Below are 17,545 nucleotides of genomic sequence, written 5' to 3'. Positions count from 1 at the left end.
CTGTCGTCTTCCCATAATGTCGTCCACCATCAAAGAGCTCACTGTCAATGGATGTAACCAGATGATCTAAATAACATCCATTCTCTTTCTGTGAGAGACTGTGAGATGCCTTGCACACACTAACTGGGGCATTTCATTAACATGCTGAAAGAAGAACTACTTCTTGCTCAGAGAATAATTAGTTGACACTTATCACTTTGATCCATTTGTACAGATCTAATCCGGCGCAGAAATGACTGAAGCCCTCCTGGAAGGGTGGCGGGTGTCTATCTCCCATAATAACCTAAGGGAGGCTGGAATATGAGATTAGATCACTCTTTGATACCTTCACTTTGTTCAGAATCAGATGGTTAGAAACTGAGCAGTGCAGAGGTGCAGAATTAGTTTCATCAAGGATGAAACCCCAATTCAGTACAGATGGAGGAACAGAGGGAGTTGCAGCTGTTGGAAAAGCAATACTTTTACCAAGCAGGCACAGATAGTGTATAGTAATACACATAATAAAAGCAGCAGTAAGGCATTTTCATTTATTTTACTTTGAAGGTAAAGAAATAAAGAATGCAGTGTTTTTTTTGCCATTTGCCATTGTCTTGAATGCCTAACATAATTATGATGAACAAAACAAATTAAGCATAAAGTGGATCAGTCTCTAGTTATTTGTTCAAATGTTTCGGGTAAGGCTTTTCTGTTTTGTATCCATAGGTAAGAGCTTTTGACAGTCTGAGAGTTTAAATCGGCCATTTTGTTTGACTACACTAAGTAAAAGGACATCAAATGTCTTTTTTCAACCAGTGTGGAAGCTATGAGATGAAAACAAAATACACAGTATGTCCTCCAGTACGAATGTTCATATAACATGTCTATTTCTGGTTCTTACATGTATATGATTTGTTCAAATAAAAATGCAGTCTTTACAGGAAACAAGGGTTTAGGCAACACAAGTTGTTAGTTTCATTAGTTACAGTTAGAAGAACAAAACAACAAAGTTGTGATACTAAGTTGTAGTCAACCTTTGGGTTGAGTAGTCCTGCATTATGGTTCCCCCACCATTTTGTGGAAAATGCATTCACATTTATTTCGTATAGTTAAATTGAAAAACATTTTGAACAAAGACCTAAAGGATTTGTTGACCATAATACACTGAATTAGTGTCCACCAAACATGAAGTTGATGGATATTTCTTTTTATAAATGAATATATAATAATCTGTGGGTAATAATAATAATGTTTAAACTGTGGTGCCTCATTCTATTAAATGACCTTCTGGTTTAATGTCTTGCTGCATGATACATTTGTGTCTGAATGGTGCATTCTCAACAGAGACGGACTGTTGGAAATTGCTTTCCCATGGACAAAGCATCGAGCATGCTGAGATCTCTCCGCTGATGCCCAGGCTACGCACACACATGCTCCATGCTTGCACATAACCTACTCTAATGTCCTTTATGAGTTCAGACTATGGGCCCCGGTCCTTCATCATCTTGGCCAGGACCAAGCACTTACATCAGGCCCCCCCCACCACTCGGCTGCAGCAGCTCAGAGAGCAGCCATTGTAAACGTGAGTTCAACACCTTGTCGAGCAAGCTGCATCACCAGTAGACCCCCCCCTGATGTCTTCTTTCTTTCCTCTGGGTGAGATTATATTTCCATCCTATGACATCCACACATCCATAATAATAGATTTATTTTGTTAACGCTTTTACAGGTGCTCAAAGTCGCTTTACCGAGATAGTGAGATGAAAAGAACAACAAATAAATATGAGTCATACATGCAATCATTCAGATAGTCTCATGTAAAAACATGTTGTTCTTTGGTTGATATCATTATAATCACATGTGCTTATACAGCTGCCATCGAGGAGCTTGCAGCATGGATGCCAGAGGCCATGTAGTGGAGGAGCGATTGAGTGCTTGGAGATAATGAACATATGTGTGAGTGGAGCTCAAGTGGCAACTGCTTGTGGGGAAGTAACCCTCAGGAAGAGATGGCCATAACGATCATCTGTTTCTCTTTCAGATATGAGCTGGTGTGAGGATATCACTGGAAATATCCCTAACGTGTGAGCAGTGACAGCTGTGCATTTAGTTCGGTCATTGGAGAGCAACAACACGTTGGGCAGATTTAGCCGGAAATAGTAACCTCCTTGAGCGGGAGGTTCTCATGAAAATCAGATTCACAGACACTTTCTTCATAGAGGTTTTGCCTACCAGGAAGAGTGACAGGCTGGGCAGGGTAATTATAGTCAACACTATTTTACTTACAAGATGTTTACAATCTGGCAACACTATTTGTGCAGAAGGTCTAGGAAAAGTCAAGGAGAAACATCATTTTATATTTTGTTTTCAACAACGAGTTCTGGTCTTTCTTTGATTAACTGCAGGAGAAGACACAAGTTCAACGGAGAGACTTGCTCATTAGGAACAATGCTGCAGCAGAAAACAAGATGAAACATCGATGGTAATGAACTGTGCTCTATAACTTGTAGAGAAATCTGATATAGCATACTGTTTTTATTTATACAAGCATACGCAATTAAGACAAACCTTCATGAGCAATATCAACAATATAAATCCTCACCACAACACTATTACTAAAGTTCCATTGCTCTAGTCAGATAGGGTATGACCTGATTGTCCTGCAAAGCATGTTTCTCCTGGGACCCATCCGGTAAATGCAGGCTTTGGAAAAGTGACCCCTAGTCTCTCCTGAAGCGGCCCTCTGAGGCTCCTCAATAACCAAAGTGGCATTCTAGCAGATGGCGATGCTGAATGAGGATGCTTTCAGCGGAAGTGATTGTACATCTGGAATGGTCCAACAAACCTGGGGGGGCAGACTCCCTGCGGGCCGCCGAGCCTTTTTCTCCAAAAGCACCAACTTAGATGATCAACCTGCCCCCCCTCTCCTCCACTGTAATGTCCTGTGCCATGATGAGAGCCAAGCTGCCCTTCCTGAAGCGGCGTAAACAGTGTTAGCGGCACCAAGGGATAGGAGGACCACTAGAGGAGCGAGGGTTCCTTATTTCATTCACCACCCTCACTGTATGTTGTGGAGTCTCAGGCTAAAGGTGGCTCACTGGGTTTCGGGCTGTTCTCTGGCTGCCAGCCAATAGCACTGTGTTTCACAGATTGTTGCACGAAGGCTGGTTTCCCCTGCTGTGCTTCGACGCGTACAGATTCATCTGGGCTGATTGTCTTTCCTGTGTATGCACTCATGCTGTGTATATAACGAATGAATGAATGATGAATACACGTCTGTCCTAATAGTAAATCATAAATGAAAAACTGAACTGTAATTGGATGAATCAATCCTTAATTCATTATTCAAAATGGTTGATAAGAAAAGAAAAACAGAGACATGTCAGAATCCTTACAAGGGGACACATTATGCTAATGTTCACATTCAAACTCGTCATTCAGTTCGATGTTTTACCTGCTCAAGACTAAGGAAAAGAAACATTATTCTTCTCATAATGTCTGTTTGAATATACCTGTGCGTCTAAAACGCATTGTTTGAACACCGACTCTCTAGAAAGCCCTTCTTTAAAATGCCAGTATGATGTTATTGGCTAGCCAGATGAAATATGGTAATGTTGTCCTATTCTTTTTGGTGTTTCCCTTTCTTGCAAGGGGTTACAGGTTTGTGTGCATGTCAATGGTCTGCAAAGACTACAATCTCAAAGTTCCCTCCAGATGGAGTTTCACTCCCCCCTGACTGAAACGCCTCCATTGGACTCCTTTGTTTACTTCCGTAATTTAATGACATCACTATGAAACTGTTGCGCTTCTATTGGCTAGCGCTCCAAAGCTTTGTACGTGATAGGCCAAGGGGCGGGACATTTCTAACAGATCTCCAAGCAGTTAACCAATAGCGATAGAGCTGGCCAGCTAACCAATCGGAGCAAACAGGGCTTTAGTTTTAGACAGAGGGTAAAAAGAGGTGCTGCAGAAAATAATAAGGCAGAAAATACGAATATGAACGTAAAAATGAGCATGTGTCTTCTTCAGTATTCAAGGTGAAGATACCCTTGATTGGGGGTGGTATATTCTAATGAGCATGCATGTGCCATAGGGAGTGGAGTCAAATCTGAATTTCAAATCTGATATTTCCCCAGCCCACAAACCACCGACCAAGTTGTCTTATGTCCCAGTCTGTGGGTTGGTAGGAATTATCCAAATGTATTTGCATTTAGACCTTTTTTTATTTATATCAATGTCCCGTCCGAATTCAAAAGCCACACATTTGTGAATGTCACTGTGATACTTTGTTATTGCGGACTTTCAAATGAGTTAATGAACCAAGAACAGAGTCAGTCGTGCAGTGAGAAACAGAGGGTGATCAAAGGGTCAACACATAACAATGAAGCTAATTAACATATTTGTATACTGTTTTGAGCATCTGAGAAGGATTTGATCATTACGTGCAACAACATTAACCTTTCTGTTGGTCGCTTGTTAGCAGACCCTTCACGCGATGGCAGAGCGAACAGATACAGGCAGGGCCCATAAAGATAGCCCTATAGATTAAATCTACTGCCCACACATGAACATATGGAAATGGGTTACTATTTAAAAAAATAAATGTATTTATAAATGTATTTAGGAACCTATCCATGTGATTTTTAGTGGGGGTCGACCTCAAATCCTCTATGGGGGTCTAGGGGCATGCCTAAGATTTAATTTTTTATTTTGGAGTTAAATGCATCAATCTGGTGCATTTTGAGGGCAAAATAAAGAGACTAGATCTATGGAAACACCTATATTAAACATAACTGTATACATTTCAATAATCATAAAATCATGGCCATAACCAATAAAATACCATTTCCAATATGAAAAAATCACTGAAACTTGTTCATTTATAGTTGTGAGTGTGTCTGTGCTCCTGAATCAGCCTCTCCTGTCTCCCTCCTCTCCCCCTGCTCCTCTTTGAGGCAGCAGCAAAGACTAGTTTTCTCTCAACAAGTTTTTAAAAGTGTACCTTTTTTCACCCAGTTAACTTTTTATTTATTTATTCATATTTTACTAATCACATTACATTTCATTTAGCTGACGCTTTTATCCAAAGCGACTTATAATGACCGATTACAGGGACATTCTCCCTGGAGTAACTAAGGGCTAAATGCCTTACTCAAGGGCACACTAGTGGTGGTGTTCCTGGCGGGATTTGAACTCACAGCCTTCCGATCTTCAGCCCACCTCACTATCCATTAGACCAATCACTACCCTCTCAAATGGAAATATGTGTTAAATGGTGAACACACTGTTTGAGACCCACTGAGAACTTAGACTAAGTTAACTATCTAAACACTCAGAGAGTCCTTTACCTCATCTGAGCTGAGTTTATCCCGAGCTTGACACACAGAGACCAATCAAGGGCTTTGATTTATGATCTGTATGACAGTGGCCATGTCGGCAGGCCACATCATGTGGACAGCCAGTCACCCTGTGTGAGGCAGGCCACTTATCAGGCCAGAAGGAGGCGAGATCAGTGCAAGGGAGCGAGGGATCATTGTCCACAAGTTAATCGATCGCAGATGGTGTCGTGGTCACGGACGAATACAATTTTTTTTTTGAAAAAAACTAAAACAAAAACAAACCTAAATGGGTCGCGAAATATACTTGGGCGGCCGTTAATATACCTGGGCGGCCCGCCCAAGTATAGTCTATGTGTGGGAAACCCATAATCGAAATGATAAGGATAGTGCTGTGAAATCAACAATGCAAGGTATTAAGTAGTTGAGTGGTGCATCTTAAGCTTTGCACTTCAACATGTTTGAATATTGATGTTTTACACTTGTAAGTCTAGTTACGGATTGTCGTTAGTGAACATATTTCCACTTAATCATGCAGTCGGATTCTCTTAGCACCACGGTTGTCTTTTCCTCAGTCTTGATTAATTTGCCTCACCTATTTCTTAGGTGTTGTTATCAAGGTCAAGGAAACATTATTAGGAAATGAGATAAGACCTGATTTTTTAAATATATATAATTGTCCAGAGCCATGGACTTGCTCTTTAGACTTTCTCCTTTGCTCAGTCATAATTACTGTGACCACAAGAGTGATCCAGATAGATTAGAGCCATCCCTCATCAGAATAGCCAATGCCAACTGATAACAGCCTTTTAATGGGTTGATAACATCTGAAGGGGGTAACATTGTTCACCTCTGTGATTTGGCTAGAACCGGCCAACCGTCAGTCATACATTTAGATTGTAATGCTTATCGATCTAGTAAAACGCTCACACAAAGTGCAGTTTAATATTCTAAATGACAACTTGGGAAAACAATTCAGAAAATGCACTATTCAGATATGTCTCATTTATACATTCACATCTGGTTCAATGCCCAGCTTCATCTGACCTGCCTGGTGACACCAAATGTCTGCAAGAAGATTTAGTGATATAACTGCAGCACTTCAGTTTAACACTTGCCTAGTGGCTGCCGGGTCAAATGCCCAGCAGCTACAGATAAACTATTCAATATTTCTAATGCAAAAGGCCGTTGAAATTCTGCATATTTAGTCAGTATCAACAATGTGTCACTGAGTTAAACTTTTATACAAAACTTGAATATTGACAACGTGTCCAATGTCCCTAGTCCGCAGGTTAAAGAGCAATTTGCTCTGCAGCCTGACCATTAGTTATTTGTTTTAAAACAAATATTGTTGCTATCCCTACTAACATAGTAACGTGTTTCAGTTCACTGCTTGGTCCAGATTTAAAAACTATTGGTTTGATTGTTATGGATTTTCCTGCTCCCCAGAGGATGAACCCTAATGAGTGATCCCATGTTTTTGCCTGCAGTGTGTTACATTGTCTTTGTTAGATCGTCTACACTTTTTTAAAGAGCCATCATCAGGTTAATACATGGTTTTCTTTACAATAAGACTCGTAGCCTCATAAAGCCTGGTTTGGATGGTCACTGCTCCGAGTACTAGGATGGGTTACATGCAGAGGCCAAGTGTCACTGTGTGTGCTGTGTGCTCTGCATGTGAGACCATGAAAGAGGGTTTCATCCCTCCCAATGTATCTATCTATTCTATTTATTTTCCCGTGAGGAATTATGTTTGAAAGTGTGATTATCACCATTTGATTTCACTACAAGACAAGGCACGCACTTTCCTAAATCCAGAATAACATCACTTTTCATCAAGCTATGGAATGATTATCTATGACTAAGGATATCACTTAAATAATTAAGATAGGATTAAAATAAACAATGAAACTATACTTAAAGTTACAGTAAGTCTCATTATCTATCAAACAAAGATGCACCACACTTTTGCTTTTGTTTCAATATTGAGATATTTTCTTTGACAGAAGTCATTCTAAACGGATATAAGCATGTTTCTCAAATCACACAAGACACTGGGCGATGGCCAGGAAGGTGTGCAAAAGTTGTGCAGGTATTTATTACAAACAGCACCGGATGATTCCACTGACTAGTACTCTCAGTTTCCATCAACACACTTGCCTATCTCCTGTGCCTGTATCCATTTCTACAGAGAGTAATACATGGCTTACCCAAACTCTAGGTCACTACCATAAGCTACAACACGCCAACAGCTCTCCTACTGTGGGATGCAAGAACACGTCAAACACGAAACACGAGGATCTCCAATCAAATCATTATATTAAATTGGGAATAAAAACGTCATGGCAACTGACCAAAGCTCTTGTCCTGTCTTTAAAGAACACTAACACCTTTGTCTAGCTTTTCAACCTGTTGGCTATGATAGATAAAAGAACGTCACATATCCTATGCCAGTGGCTCTGTTTGTACAATGTTTGAAATGAATGATTTTATGACACTCAATTGCAGCATATTTAAATATGGTTATACATATTTTAAATCTGAGCTACAGCCATTTTCTTATTGCGAGGTAACACACAGAGCAATACAACGCAAGCCGCCCAGCACGGCAGACAGGAAGAAGAAAGCACCGTCTCCATCTCAGCACTTGGAAAATACATCACAGGAAAACACCTTTTGTGATTATTGGGTGCTAAGCTTTTAATATCTGGGCTTTACATTTTCCTCATGCTTTTTCCATTGGTTCAGTCTTGTCAAACAAAAACAAAAAAACTAGGCCAGTGTTGCTTTCCTCTAAATTCCACCTTCTTCTACTCTGTGAAACTTGAGCTGTCAGGAAGGCACAATGCAACTTTGGGCACATGTGATTAGAGATGTGGAGATGAGACGGGAGGCCTATCCCTCCCCCCTACATGGGGGAAGGGTGGGAATAAAAACGTGGTACCTTATGTAACGTGTCTGTGGAGAAGAAGGGGAAGAGATACAGAGAGTGTGCAAGCTGAGGATGACAATAAATAACTCACTTGTGGATAGAATTTATTTTCTACTAGAGCCTATGTGAGGCTGAAATGTGTTCAAAACACTACAGAGGCAGCGTAATAATATTTTGTTGAGCAAATGTGTGCGTCAGGGAGGAGTGCGCAGTGACATAAATAGGTAGAAATATGCAGCACAATGTTTGAGATGAGGCTGTGCCATTAGATGCAGTATCATCAGATTGTAGTGCAACGTTTATACCATTTCTAATGTAATGTGTGTCATGACAAGATTTAGATTTCTTCAATGTTCTTGCCCCATTTTTTGTAATCATGTCTGAGGATTCTTTTCATTTTTGTATTTTCTTTCTCTTTTCCAATTTGGAAGGCAGGTTTTATCAAGGGATGTGCAGATAATAGAAGGCCTCGAGAAGGAGAACGTATCAGTCAGGGAAAATGATGCCGCTGCCTCCTTTCACTGGAAAGAAGTATACAAAGAGAACAGTGGTGTGTGGCAAGAGTGGCCGATTCTATAACGCATCTAATTTACATTTGAAACGGCAACATAGCAAAGAAGGCTACAGGGGAGCCATTGGAGGACAGAGACGGAGAATATGTAAAGAAATACAAATGTATGCCAAGATTCCCTCTGTGTCCCTTTGATTAAGCAAACTTAATTCATATAGTCCCCTTGTTTCTTTGGCTGGCATAATCATTTGGAGAGTGTTCCATACAAGTTAATAATATATGCATTAAAGATGCCCTTTCCTGCTATTCATTTCCCACCAGAGGGACTTTCTCTCCCACACAACCCCTAGGCTAGGGTCACAGTGGCACAGCATACACCATGCGGCACATAAAGGTTCCTTCCCTATCTTTGAGATGTAATGAAAAACACCATTGACTAAAAAGCAGAACATGTGATCCGCCTTGGTCTTTTCTCCAAGTAATCTGGAGCAGCTCCAGCCTTCCTCCTGGCAGCGCTCCCAGATGCAGCGCTCTGAGGATGCCATCAGCCCTGGCGCTGTGGCCACCGTGCTCCAGGAGCAGCAGGTCAGCTGTGGTGAGCACTAAGTGTCGGAGCGGAGGCGGTGTACTGTAATGGCCTGCGAGGGATGGATGCACAGCTTTGCCAATGATAGGTTATGAGTTGACCTTTCTCTCTTAGTCTAGTTTAGGTTCACCCCACCCACAAAACATGGCTGTAAGAGACTTTAAGTGGTGGACGAACTCCTGTTTCATAAAGAATTTTAAACGTGTGGTATTAGAAAAACAAATGGCTTCACGGAGATATTAATTGCCACTTGGGTCATTGCAAAAACTATAATTACTTCCTCGCTGAATGCCCTCGCCAAGTAGTCAAGTAGTTTACATCCATGTATGTCCTCTCCATCATTTCATCCTCTAAGACATTTGTTTGGAATTGTGATGTTTGCCATGTGAAACATTAGGGATATCCAATGCTTATATCCATATGTTCTTCAGCATAGGACCATAATATACCTAAAGTAAGGAGATAATGGCGGCCCACCATTTCTTGTGGAGGCGACTTTTAAAGTGGTCCAGCAGTGGGCTGTCAATTAAACCCACCGTTGTTTTCTTTGATTTGTGTTCTGGACATGAATCCATACTTGAGTTGTAGCATTTATATTGTCACTACATTATGTTTATTTGTGTTACAAGTACAAATACAAAATGTCTGTAACTGCAGAGTGTACATTTTATTTTAGGAGTCAAGATCTGAAGAAATGTGCTCAAGATGTGTCTCAGTTATCAAATGAATGGGATACACAAGTCACAGTGTACTTGAGCTTTCACCAACACATGCTCGTCAGTCACTCATTGAGTCCAAGAGGACTTTTTCCAAGATTTGAAGACATGCCATCAAGGCTTCAAGAAATAGTTTCCGGAAAACTGGGGCTATTTTAGGCAACCTAAATGATATGATGCTGAGGAAATAAACGTTTACATTAGCATTACAACTAATCAAGTTTAAAGCTACATTTGACCTCTTTTTCAAGTGTTATGTTTGTTTGGAGGCTTCTAGTTTTATGTGGGCGTAGATAAAACTTAGTTTAAAAGAACATATAACTTCTTCACTTTGAAAATAAGGTATTCATTAAAGGCTACATTTCACTTCAAATTCCTATTTATCTGACACACTCAGAATAAAAGAACTCTCAGCTAACACTATCACATACTTCAATGAAAAGCTGTTTTACAACATTATGTTTTTTTACATAATAAAAGCACTCAAATATTTTACAATTTAAAAAAGGAGAAACAATTCTAATTGAAAACTCAAACAAGAAAGCCCATCTAGTTTGCACCAGTAGACGCACAGCACCATGCATGAGCATTCATTTAATCATAGCATAACATAACAAAAATACCTTGGAGTTAAAAGCATCTTTCTTCATTCTAACCAGCCTCATACACAGTTCATATTGATTCCTTAACTCTAATTTACAAGCAAAGTAATGCGGCAGTCAGCAATTATTCAACCTGCTAAGTGTATCCACAGACGCAAATGATGTCAGTGTCGAGCAGCTTTTTATTTCATTTATGGGACTGTAAATTGAATAATTAGGTTAGCCGTAAGAATGATCCTTTTTACTTACAGGGATTACAGCTGGTTCAATAAAAAACAAAAAATGCTGCTCTGCTTTGTCTCCCGCCAACTGGGCTCCATTGTGTGGAACAGCTTTCATCACGACCACGATGGCTACTAAGAAATCTTCTAAATGATCATGTATATACAGATTGTGTCTCTTTATCGTTATTTGGGTCGTACTGATTCTTTTTGAACAAAGAATAAAAAAATGTCAGCACCATCCAGCACATCATATTCAGCGTATTTCTTCTGAAGATGATCTGGTGATTCTATTCGTCATGCTCTATGGTTGCACCTCTTTAATGTGCGGGCTTATATAGTAGAGAATGTGCCGCACTGCTGGCATACACCATATATCCCTTGCCATAATGTTACTACTGTATGGCGAAGAAGTTGCATTAACGCATGCCACCTTTGAGGCCTCTTTCCCCTGCATTAAACTGGCTATGGATCAGCTTTAAGCTTCAATGACATCCAACAGCTTCCACACTAATGCATGGCTGCGTCTGTCACACTGGGAGGATCTGATTCATACAGTCATAGCATTAAGCATTACAATAATACACCATTTGGTGCTTACAGTATTAATGTAAAGTAAATCCTGTATGTGGATATGTGAGCTATATTTCATGAGATGTAGCAGTGGGGTAATGCATTACTTGCTCACTCAGCACCTGATAATATACCACAGTCACGGTACCCAGAATGATGGATATTACACGTGCACATGCGAACACGACTCATATGGAGATATACAGAGATACCACACACATACACACATCTTGTTGCAGCCCCCCTACCCCCGCTCTCCCTCTCTCCCTGCTGACAGAGGCACTAGACATTGCTCACATGCACTGTGAGAGCTGACACTGTTTGATGAGTCAAGTCCTTCACTGGCTGTCTTCACAGCAGGTCTTAAATGCTTCCCTCAGGTATAGTTATACACTGTATAAGGAAATCTGATGCAGCAGACGACGGAAGGCGTAATAAAAAGTCAAACCTAAAATGTTACTTGCACAGTGGTGAATAGGCGGATTTCCATTACTATACAGCAAGTTTAATCAGTAACATTTGAGACATGGTTTATTCAGTGGGTAAACCGGATTGATCCTTAAAGATAGGCTTAATTGAATGAATTATTAAAGGGAAAGTTCACACAGTTTAAAGTGTTGTTGTTTGGGGTACTTATTCCTAGTCAGTGTATTACCTACAGTAGATGACAGACTGTACGTTCCCAGTATTGAGACACATACAGGAGTACCAGCAGTATGCTGAGCCAGCAGTATGCTAAGCCAGCGGCGTAACTATCGACGGTGCAGCCGGTGCAACGCCGGCCAGGGGCCCATGCAATTGTTTTCTTTTTTTATATATACTTTAACACTTTTTGGGGCCCCAATGGCATTAACCGGTTCACGCAGTCTTCAAAGTAACCAAGCAACCTAAATTAATTTGTAATTTGTCTGTCCAATGACCTTGCTCCCTTTCAGGTCATGTGATACCTTGCGTAACGAGAGAACCGTTTAATCAACCTCAAAAGTTATAGGTTAGCTAGCAGCAGCAAGTATAAAAAATGAAATAGCTTGCATTTGTAATGTACAGCAAACCAAAGCACAAGAGCAGCGCTCAAAAGAGAAAAGACAAGAGAGAACAAGGAGAAGTAAAGGCTAAACTGACAACATTTGATTCTTTTGTCATACATCGCCCTCGAAATCGAGCACTAACGTTAGCAATGTTGACGTGCAGCGGCAGCCGGTGCCTAATAATAGCTCACCTGCCTCACCACCATCATTGCCATCTAGCTCCACAAGTGAAGCTGTATCCGTGGCCGTGGCTGTGCAACCTTCTTCTCCAGCCAGCCAGGAGGAGAGGCTGGAGAGGCTGTGCCCGGCGGTGGTCAAACAGTTCCCCCAAGGGCCCCCACCGATAGGGGACTCTATGGCGCTATTGAGACCCCCGACGCCAAGATCAAAAGCTACATTATAGCAACCGGTCTATGTTGGCCTACCGGCCCATTCCCCAGAGACAAACATCAAGGAAACAGGTGTAATCCTCTTCTTAGTTCGCTGTGCCGTTGTCAGGCTGTGGTGGTCTGAGGCCAGGGCAGGCTGTTGTTGATAGCCTATACATGTGGCGCTTCTGAGTGGTTGTGTATGTCCGTGCGTGTGTGAGCGTATCAGTGTGCGCTTATGTTTGGGGCGATGGCGGGGGGGCCCCACAACAATATTTGCACCGGGACCAATCACAACCTTGTTACGCCACTGCGCTAAGCAATGTACTGCATTGACTGGGGGCGTAAGCAAAACAGATTTTTGCCACCTATACATTTATAACAAACAAACAAACACTGAAGGTAATGGTCAACCACTGGTTCAATTAGTTGTGCTATAGATTGACTTTGGTCAATTGAAACTGACCAAAATCACATAAAAACATGTACCGATCAAGGAAGCAGTTATCCATCAACCTCTTTGTTGTACAAGGTACATGTTTTAATTAATGGAGTCGGTTGAGTTTGGCAAGCACATAGATGGTTACAAGGGTTTCAGTTTGTCATCAGACAGGGCTGTCTGATAGCAAAGTAAAGCAGTACAAATATCAGGGATGCAAACCCATCAGGTATGAAAAAGGTGACAAGGATCCGAGCCCCCCGACCCCACGGATTACATGACATGACAGCAGCTGCACTACTGGTATTTTGTATACCAGCAATTGAGGGTGGACAAGTTTACTACCACTTAAGTTTCAAATAATTGTGTTAATTACTTATTGTAAAGCATTTGAACATTCTTTTGAGTCACATGTTCATTATTAAGTTGATGTATAACTGTATAGTATCTTCACTATTTAAAATATAAGGTGACTAAAAATGGTAACCGTATTTCAGTTTTGGCAACCAAAAGCTGATGCCTTATTGCCAGCTAGGCAACCACTTTTAAAAGTTAGCGTTGAGCCCTGTAGTGCCTGACGAGTTTTAAGCTAATAGCCTATAAAGTTAAGGATATTAGAAAGTTATTTTCATCGAAGCAGGCGCCACAAGCTGCAGCAGCTGCAGTATCAGCAGCTGACAACAATGTCATCACCAGCAGTGGAGAAATGGATGATGTTTCAGGTTTGTGAATCTAATGGTGATATCTGCACTCTGGCTGACTGAGTAAGAAGTGATGTAACGTTAATGTTAGAGCTAGTAAACATGGAGTAACCACACTAAGTAACCCTTATATGTTAGTATGTATACAGAACATGACTACAAATTATCCTAATCCTCAACAACTGCTGGGCTAAGCCCCGGATCTCCTACAATCCTAAATCCGCCACTGGTTTATATTTACAAGTATCCAGCAACAATGTGAGAAGAACACTCGATATGCGCAGGAGGTTACAAACCTTAACCTGTTTTGTAAATATGTTCCTCAATATAAAAAACTGATCCTTTCACTTCAATGAATTTCAAAATGCGCCACCGAAGAGCAAGCTACTTTTTTTTAACCAACTTTCAAAGCATATCTCAAAGCACAAGTCATTGAAAATGTACCCACAAAGATCTTTTTGTGCTTGGCCCATTCTATGAGAAGTGACGCAACGCTAACGCAACAGAGCAGCTTTCAGGGGTTTCAAAGCGAGAGCTCCCTCAGTGGCTGATGGCTGGAGCAGAGCTGGAGTTTGGACGCTTGTGTTGGAGGAGGGAAGTTTAGAAAATAAACAAGCACATTTAAGTTATAATAGCCACAGCATTTACTGAGGCATTGCTAATTTGTTGATCACATTTTTCCATTACAATGTCACTATTAGAGGGAATCAAAGGAGATGTTGGACGGTTGAATGCAAGAGTGTGTGGGCAGCTTCCAGAATAGTGGGAACACACTTGTGATTTGGATATTTTTGTTTTAGTTGCAGTTGGCTGCTGTCTGAGTCCTTTTAATACAAAGTTTACCTAAGAATAAGAGTTTCACACTTTCTTCAAGTAAGTAGGACCTAAATACAATCTATATAAAATGCTGTTTTGTTTCCCTTTGCCTTTGCTTAATGTCCTGACTACTGACTTGTTGTGAATGTCAAAACACGGGATTAAAATTCAAAGGCGAAGGGAAAGGGTTAGCAATTAGTACACCGTCGGATTCTTATGATGCTCGCGGGGGGCCCTTCTTGCTTTTGTTACCGCCCCATCTTGAGATGAGAGCGTCCTCCCGCCGGAGTGAAGATGCGGGGAAAGTGGTTGAGTGGGTCTCCAAACAACAGAGATGGCAAGGGCGGGTGGCAGCCTGTGACTACCAATGAGAGCACACAAACGTCTAATCCGTCACACGCGTAATGAGTGTCCCTGCTATGGTCCCTAAAGGAGACACACCATTCGCATGAACACTCACAAACGCTAGTGCACATTTCCTCCCACACACAGACAGACGGGACGGAGAAAGGAGAGGTGCATAAAGCAAGACATTCATGTGATTCTAGTGCCCTTAAGGATCACACACACGAGCAGCATGGAATATGTCCGAGCTGGTATACTGACTTCCACACAGACAAGTACAGCTATGCTAATGAGGCAGACCACACACAGATACCACTGCACATATTAAGTATTTAGAGGAGTAGCCGATGCACTAGGTGGCCTCTCTACAAAGACTACAATGAAAAGCCACAATGGAGATCATATGAATACAATATGCTGACTTACCAAGACATGTTTTAAACAACCTTCTAGGGTTAATTATGGCAGACATTTCTATTTAGTCTTAGTTCTGTGATACTATTTTTTTGCCACGAGGTTATATCGATTAATTTCAGTCAATCAAGTCAAGCCAAAACCAATCATTTTGTCATTATAGTTCATCTTATTCCCACTAATATTATTATTAATGGTTACATTATATAAAATGCAACTTTGATTCTCCAAAGCCTCCTGACAGAGCTCACCGTTCAGTAGCATCAACAGGCCCAAATACCCAATTCGCCAGTCGACATGAAGTTAGTTAACCACTTACTCAACTTTAAGCATCATAGAAACACAGCTAGTAGCAATGAGGAAAGAGGGTATGTGTGTGTTGAACAGAAAGGGAAGATAATGTGGAAGGTGAAGAAAATGGACATGTAAAATGGAGATTTTACATGTCGAATTTTGTATATTCAATATTATTATTATATATGATATTATCAAAGTCACTTTTTGGTGACAATTGTGCTGGCTTGTCATTGTCTCGTCATGGTCTTCATATTATTTCATAGTTTTGTTATAACACTACTATCAACATGTTCTTCTTACTCAGCCAGTTCCTGTCTAACACAAAGTCCATAGAATCAGGTTTTGATGAGGTTGCCAACATTTAATTCTACCAAAGGTTTTCCATCCCTGTCTATATTAGAAAACATTAGCACTTGTTTGGGAACATCGTATTCACAATAAAGCTTTTGGCTGGCAAGCAAGAACACATGGTTCACGACTCAGAAGACCATCTTAGAAATCCAGTGAATGGTCAAAGACACCTACTTCACGGTTTCTTATTCTCGATACATCTCTGGGTTGTGTTTTGTCCCGGGGCAAGTTCAGATTCAGTCTGTAGTGTAGTAAAAAACGAGTGCTTACCCAGTGATGCGTGGCAGCGTGTCTGTGGAGAAGAGTGCGAGGGGCGGTTTGTCCCGCTCGATGAGCCACATGGTGTATTGCCCACTTTGCTCGGGGTGGAGGAACACGGCCATGTCCAGGCTGCAGGGACCCTGGCCCCCCCACAACCAGGGACTCAGCACCCAGGGGCCGCCAAAGGCTGAGCTGTTCACCCAGAGGAAGTGGCCTGTGGGCGAGAGGTAAAACAAAGAATGAGGAAGAGCAGGGGCACAAACAGGGTGGGCTAAACATCGAAGGACATTGCGGGGTTAGGGTCACATCTTGCTAGTACTGTAGATCAGTAGAAGCGAGAAGTTATATTTCGTGAACATGATGTTCCGTTACAGTACGTACAGAATCTGAATGATGATCATGGGCTATGATTTCAAATAGTTTGGAGGCAAAGGCTGAGTGTAGTACTTGATGAGAATGCATGAATTAAAGCCGCTTTGAAAAAGAACAGTACATGACAACCCTAGCACCAAAAACACGAGAGACGGGTAGCGGGGGGAAAATCAAAGCATCGTTTTTGATCCGGCTTTGATATGAAGTCCCATTTCACTTTCAAACCAATTGCGCTCATTCATGCAGGAGGTTCATCAGAGGCTGAAAGTGGTGTGTGCGTATGTGTGTGTGGGGGGGAACACAGAATCTCAACTTGAAAGGAGGAATATCCATTTTTAATATTCTCTCTTAAGAACAAGTGGTGTTGATGACGGGAAGCTAAGAAACGCAAAGCAAAAATCAAGCAGAATAATGGATTTTTAAAATAAAATCATTCTCCGTATCAAGGTGAGATTGCCATGATGTCACTGTAGGTCGTGTGGAACGTTAGCTGCTGCATTAGCAAGTAAGTACATATTGAAATATTTTGTTAGATATTTTTCAGTTTGTTTCCATTTCCAGGCTGCACTCTTGCCTTTTGAACAAAAGCAAAACTAGCTTCCCATGGGTCAGGCTGTAACTAGGCCATGCATGTACATTACATCCATTACAAACCTGGTTATGTTGTATAGATCACATTGAAGCAATATGTTAACCCCCT

At 41.2% G+C, this 17,545-nt stretch overlaps 1 protein-coding gene across 1 annotated transcript in view; it reads right to left on the bottom strand.

Annotated features, from left to right (window-relative positions):
• The window catches only part of LOC117468194 (ALK tyrosine kinase receptor-like), a 547,997-nt gene that overhangs the window by 201,225 nt on the left and 329,227 nt on the right, over positions 1 to 17,545 (bottom strand). The window contains 1 exon segment of the mRNA XM_034112221.2: positions 16,483 to 16,687. Coding sequence (XP_033968112.1) covers positions 16,483 to 16,687 — 205 coding nt within the window.

This window comes from Pseudochaenichthys georgianus, chromosome 22 (assembly GCF_902827115.2).
Source record: "Pseudochaenichthys georgianus chromosome 22, fPseGeo1.2, whole genome shotgun sequence".
NCBI lineage: Eukaryota > Metazoa > Chordata > Actinopteri > Perciformes > Channichthyidae > Pseudochaenichthys > Pseudochaenichthys georgianus.
Note: the sequence above shows the minus strand (reverse complement) of the source record. Positions and strands in the feature narration are given on the sequence as shown.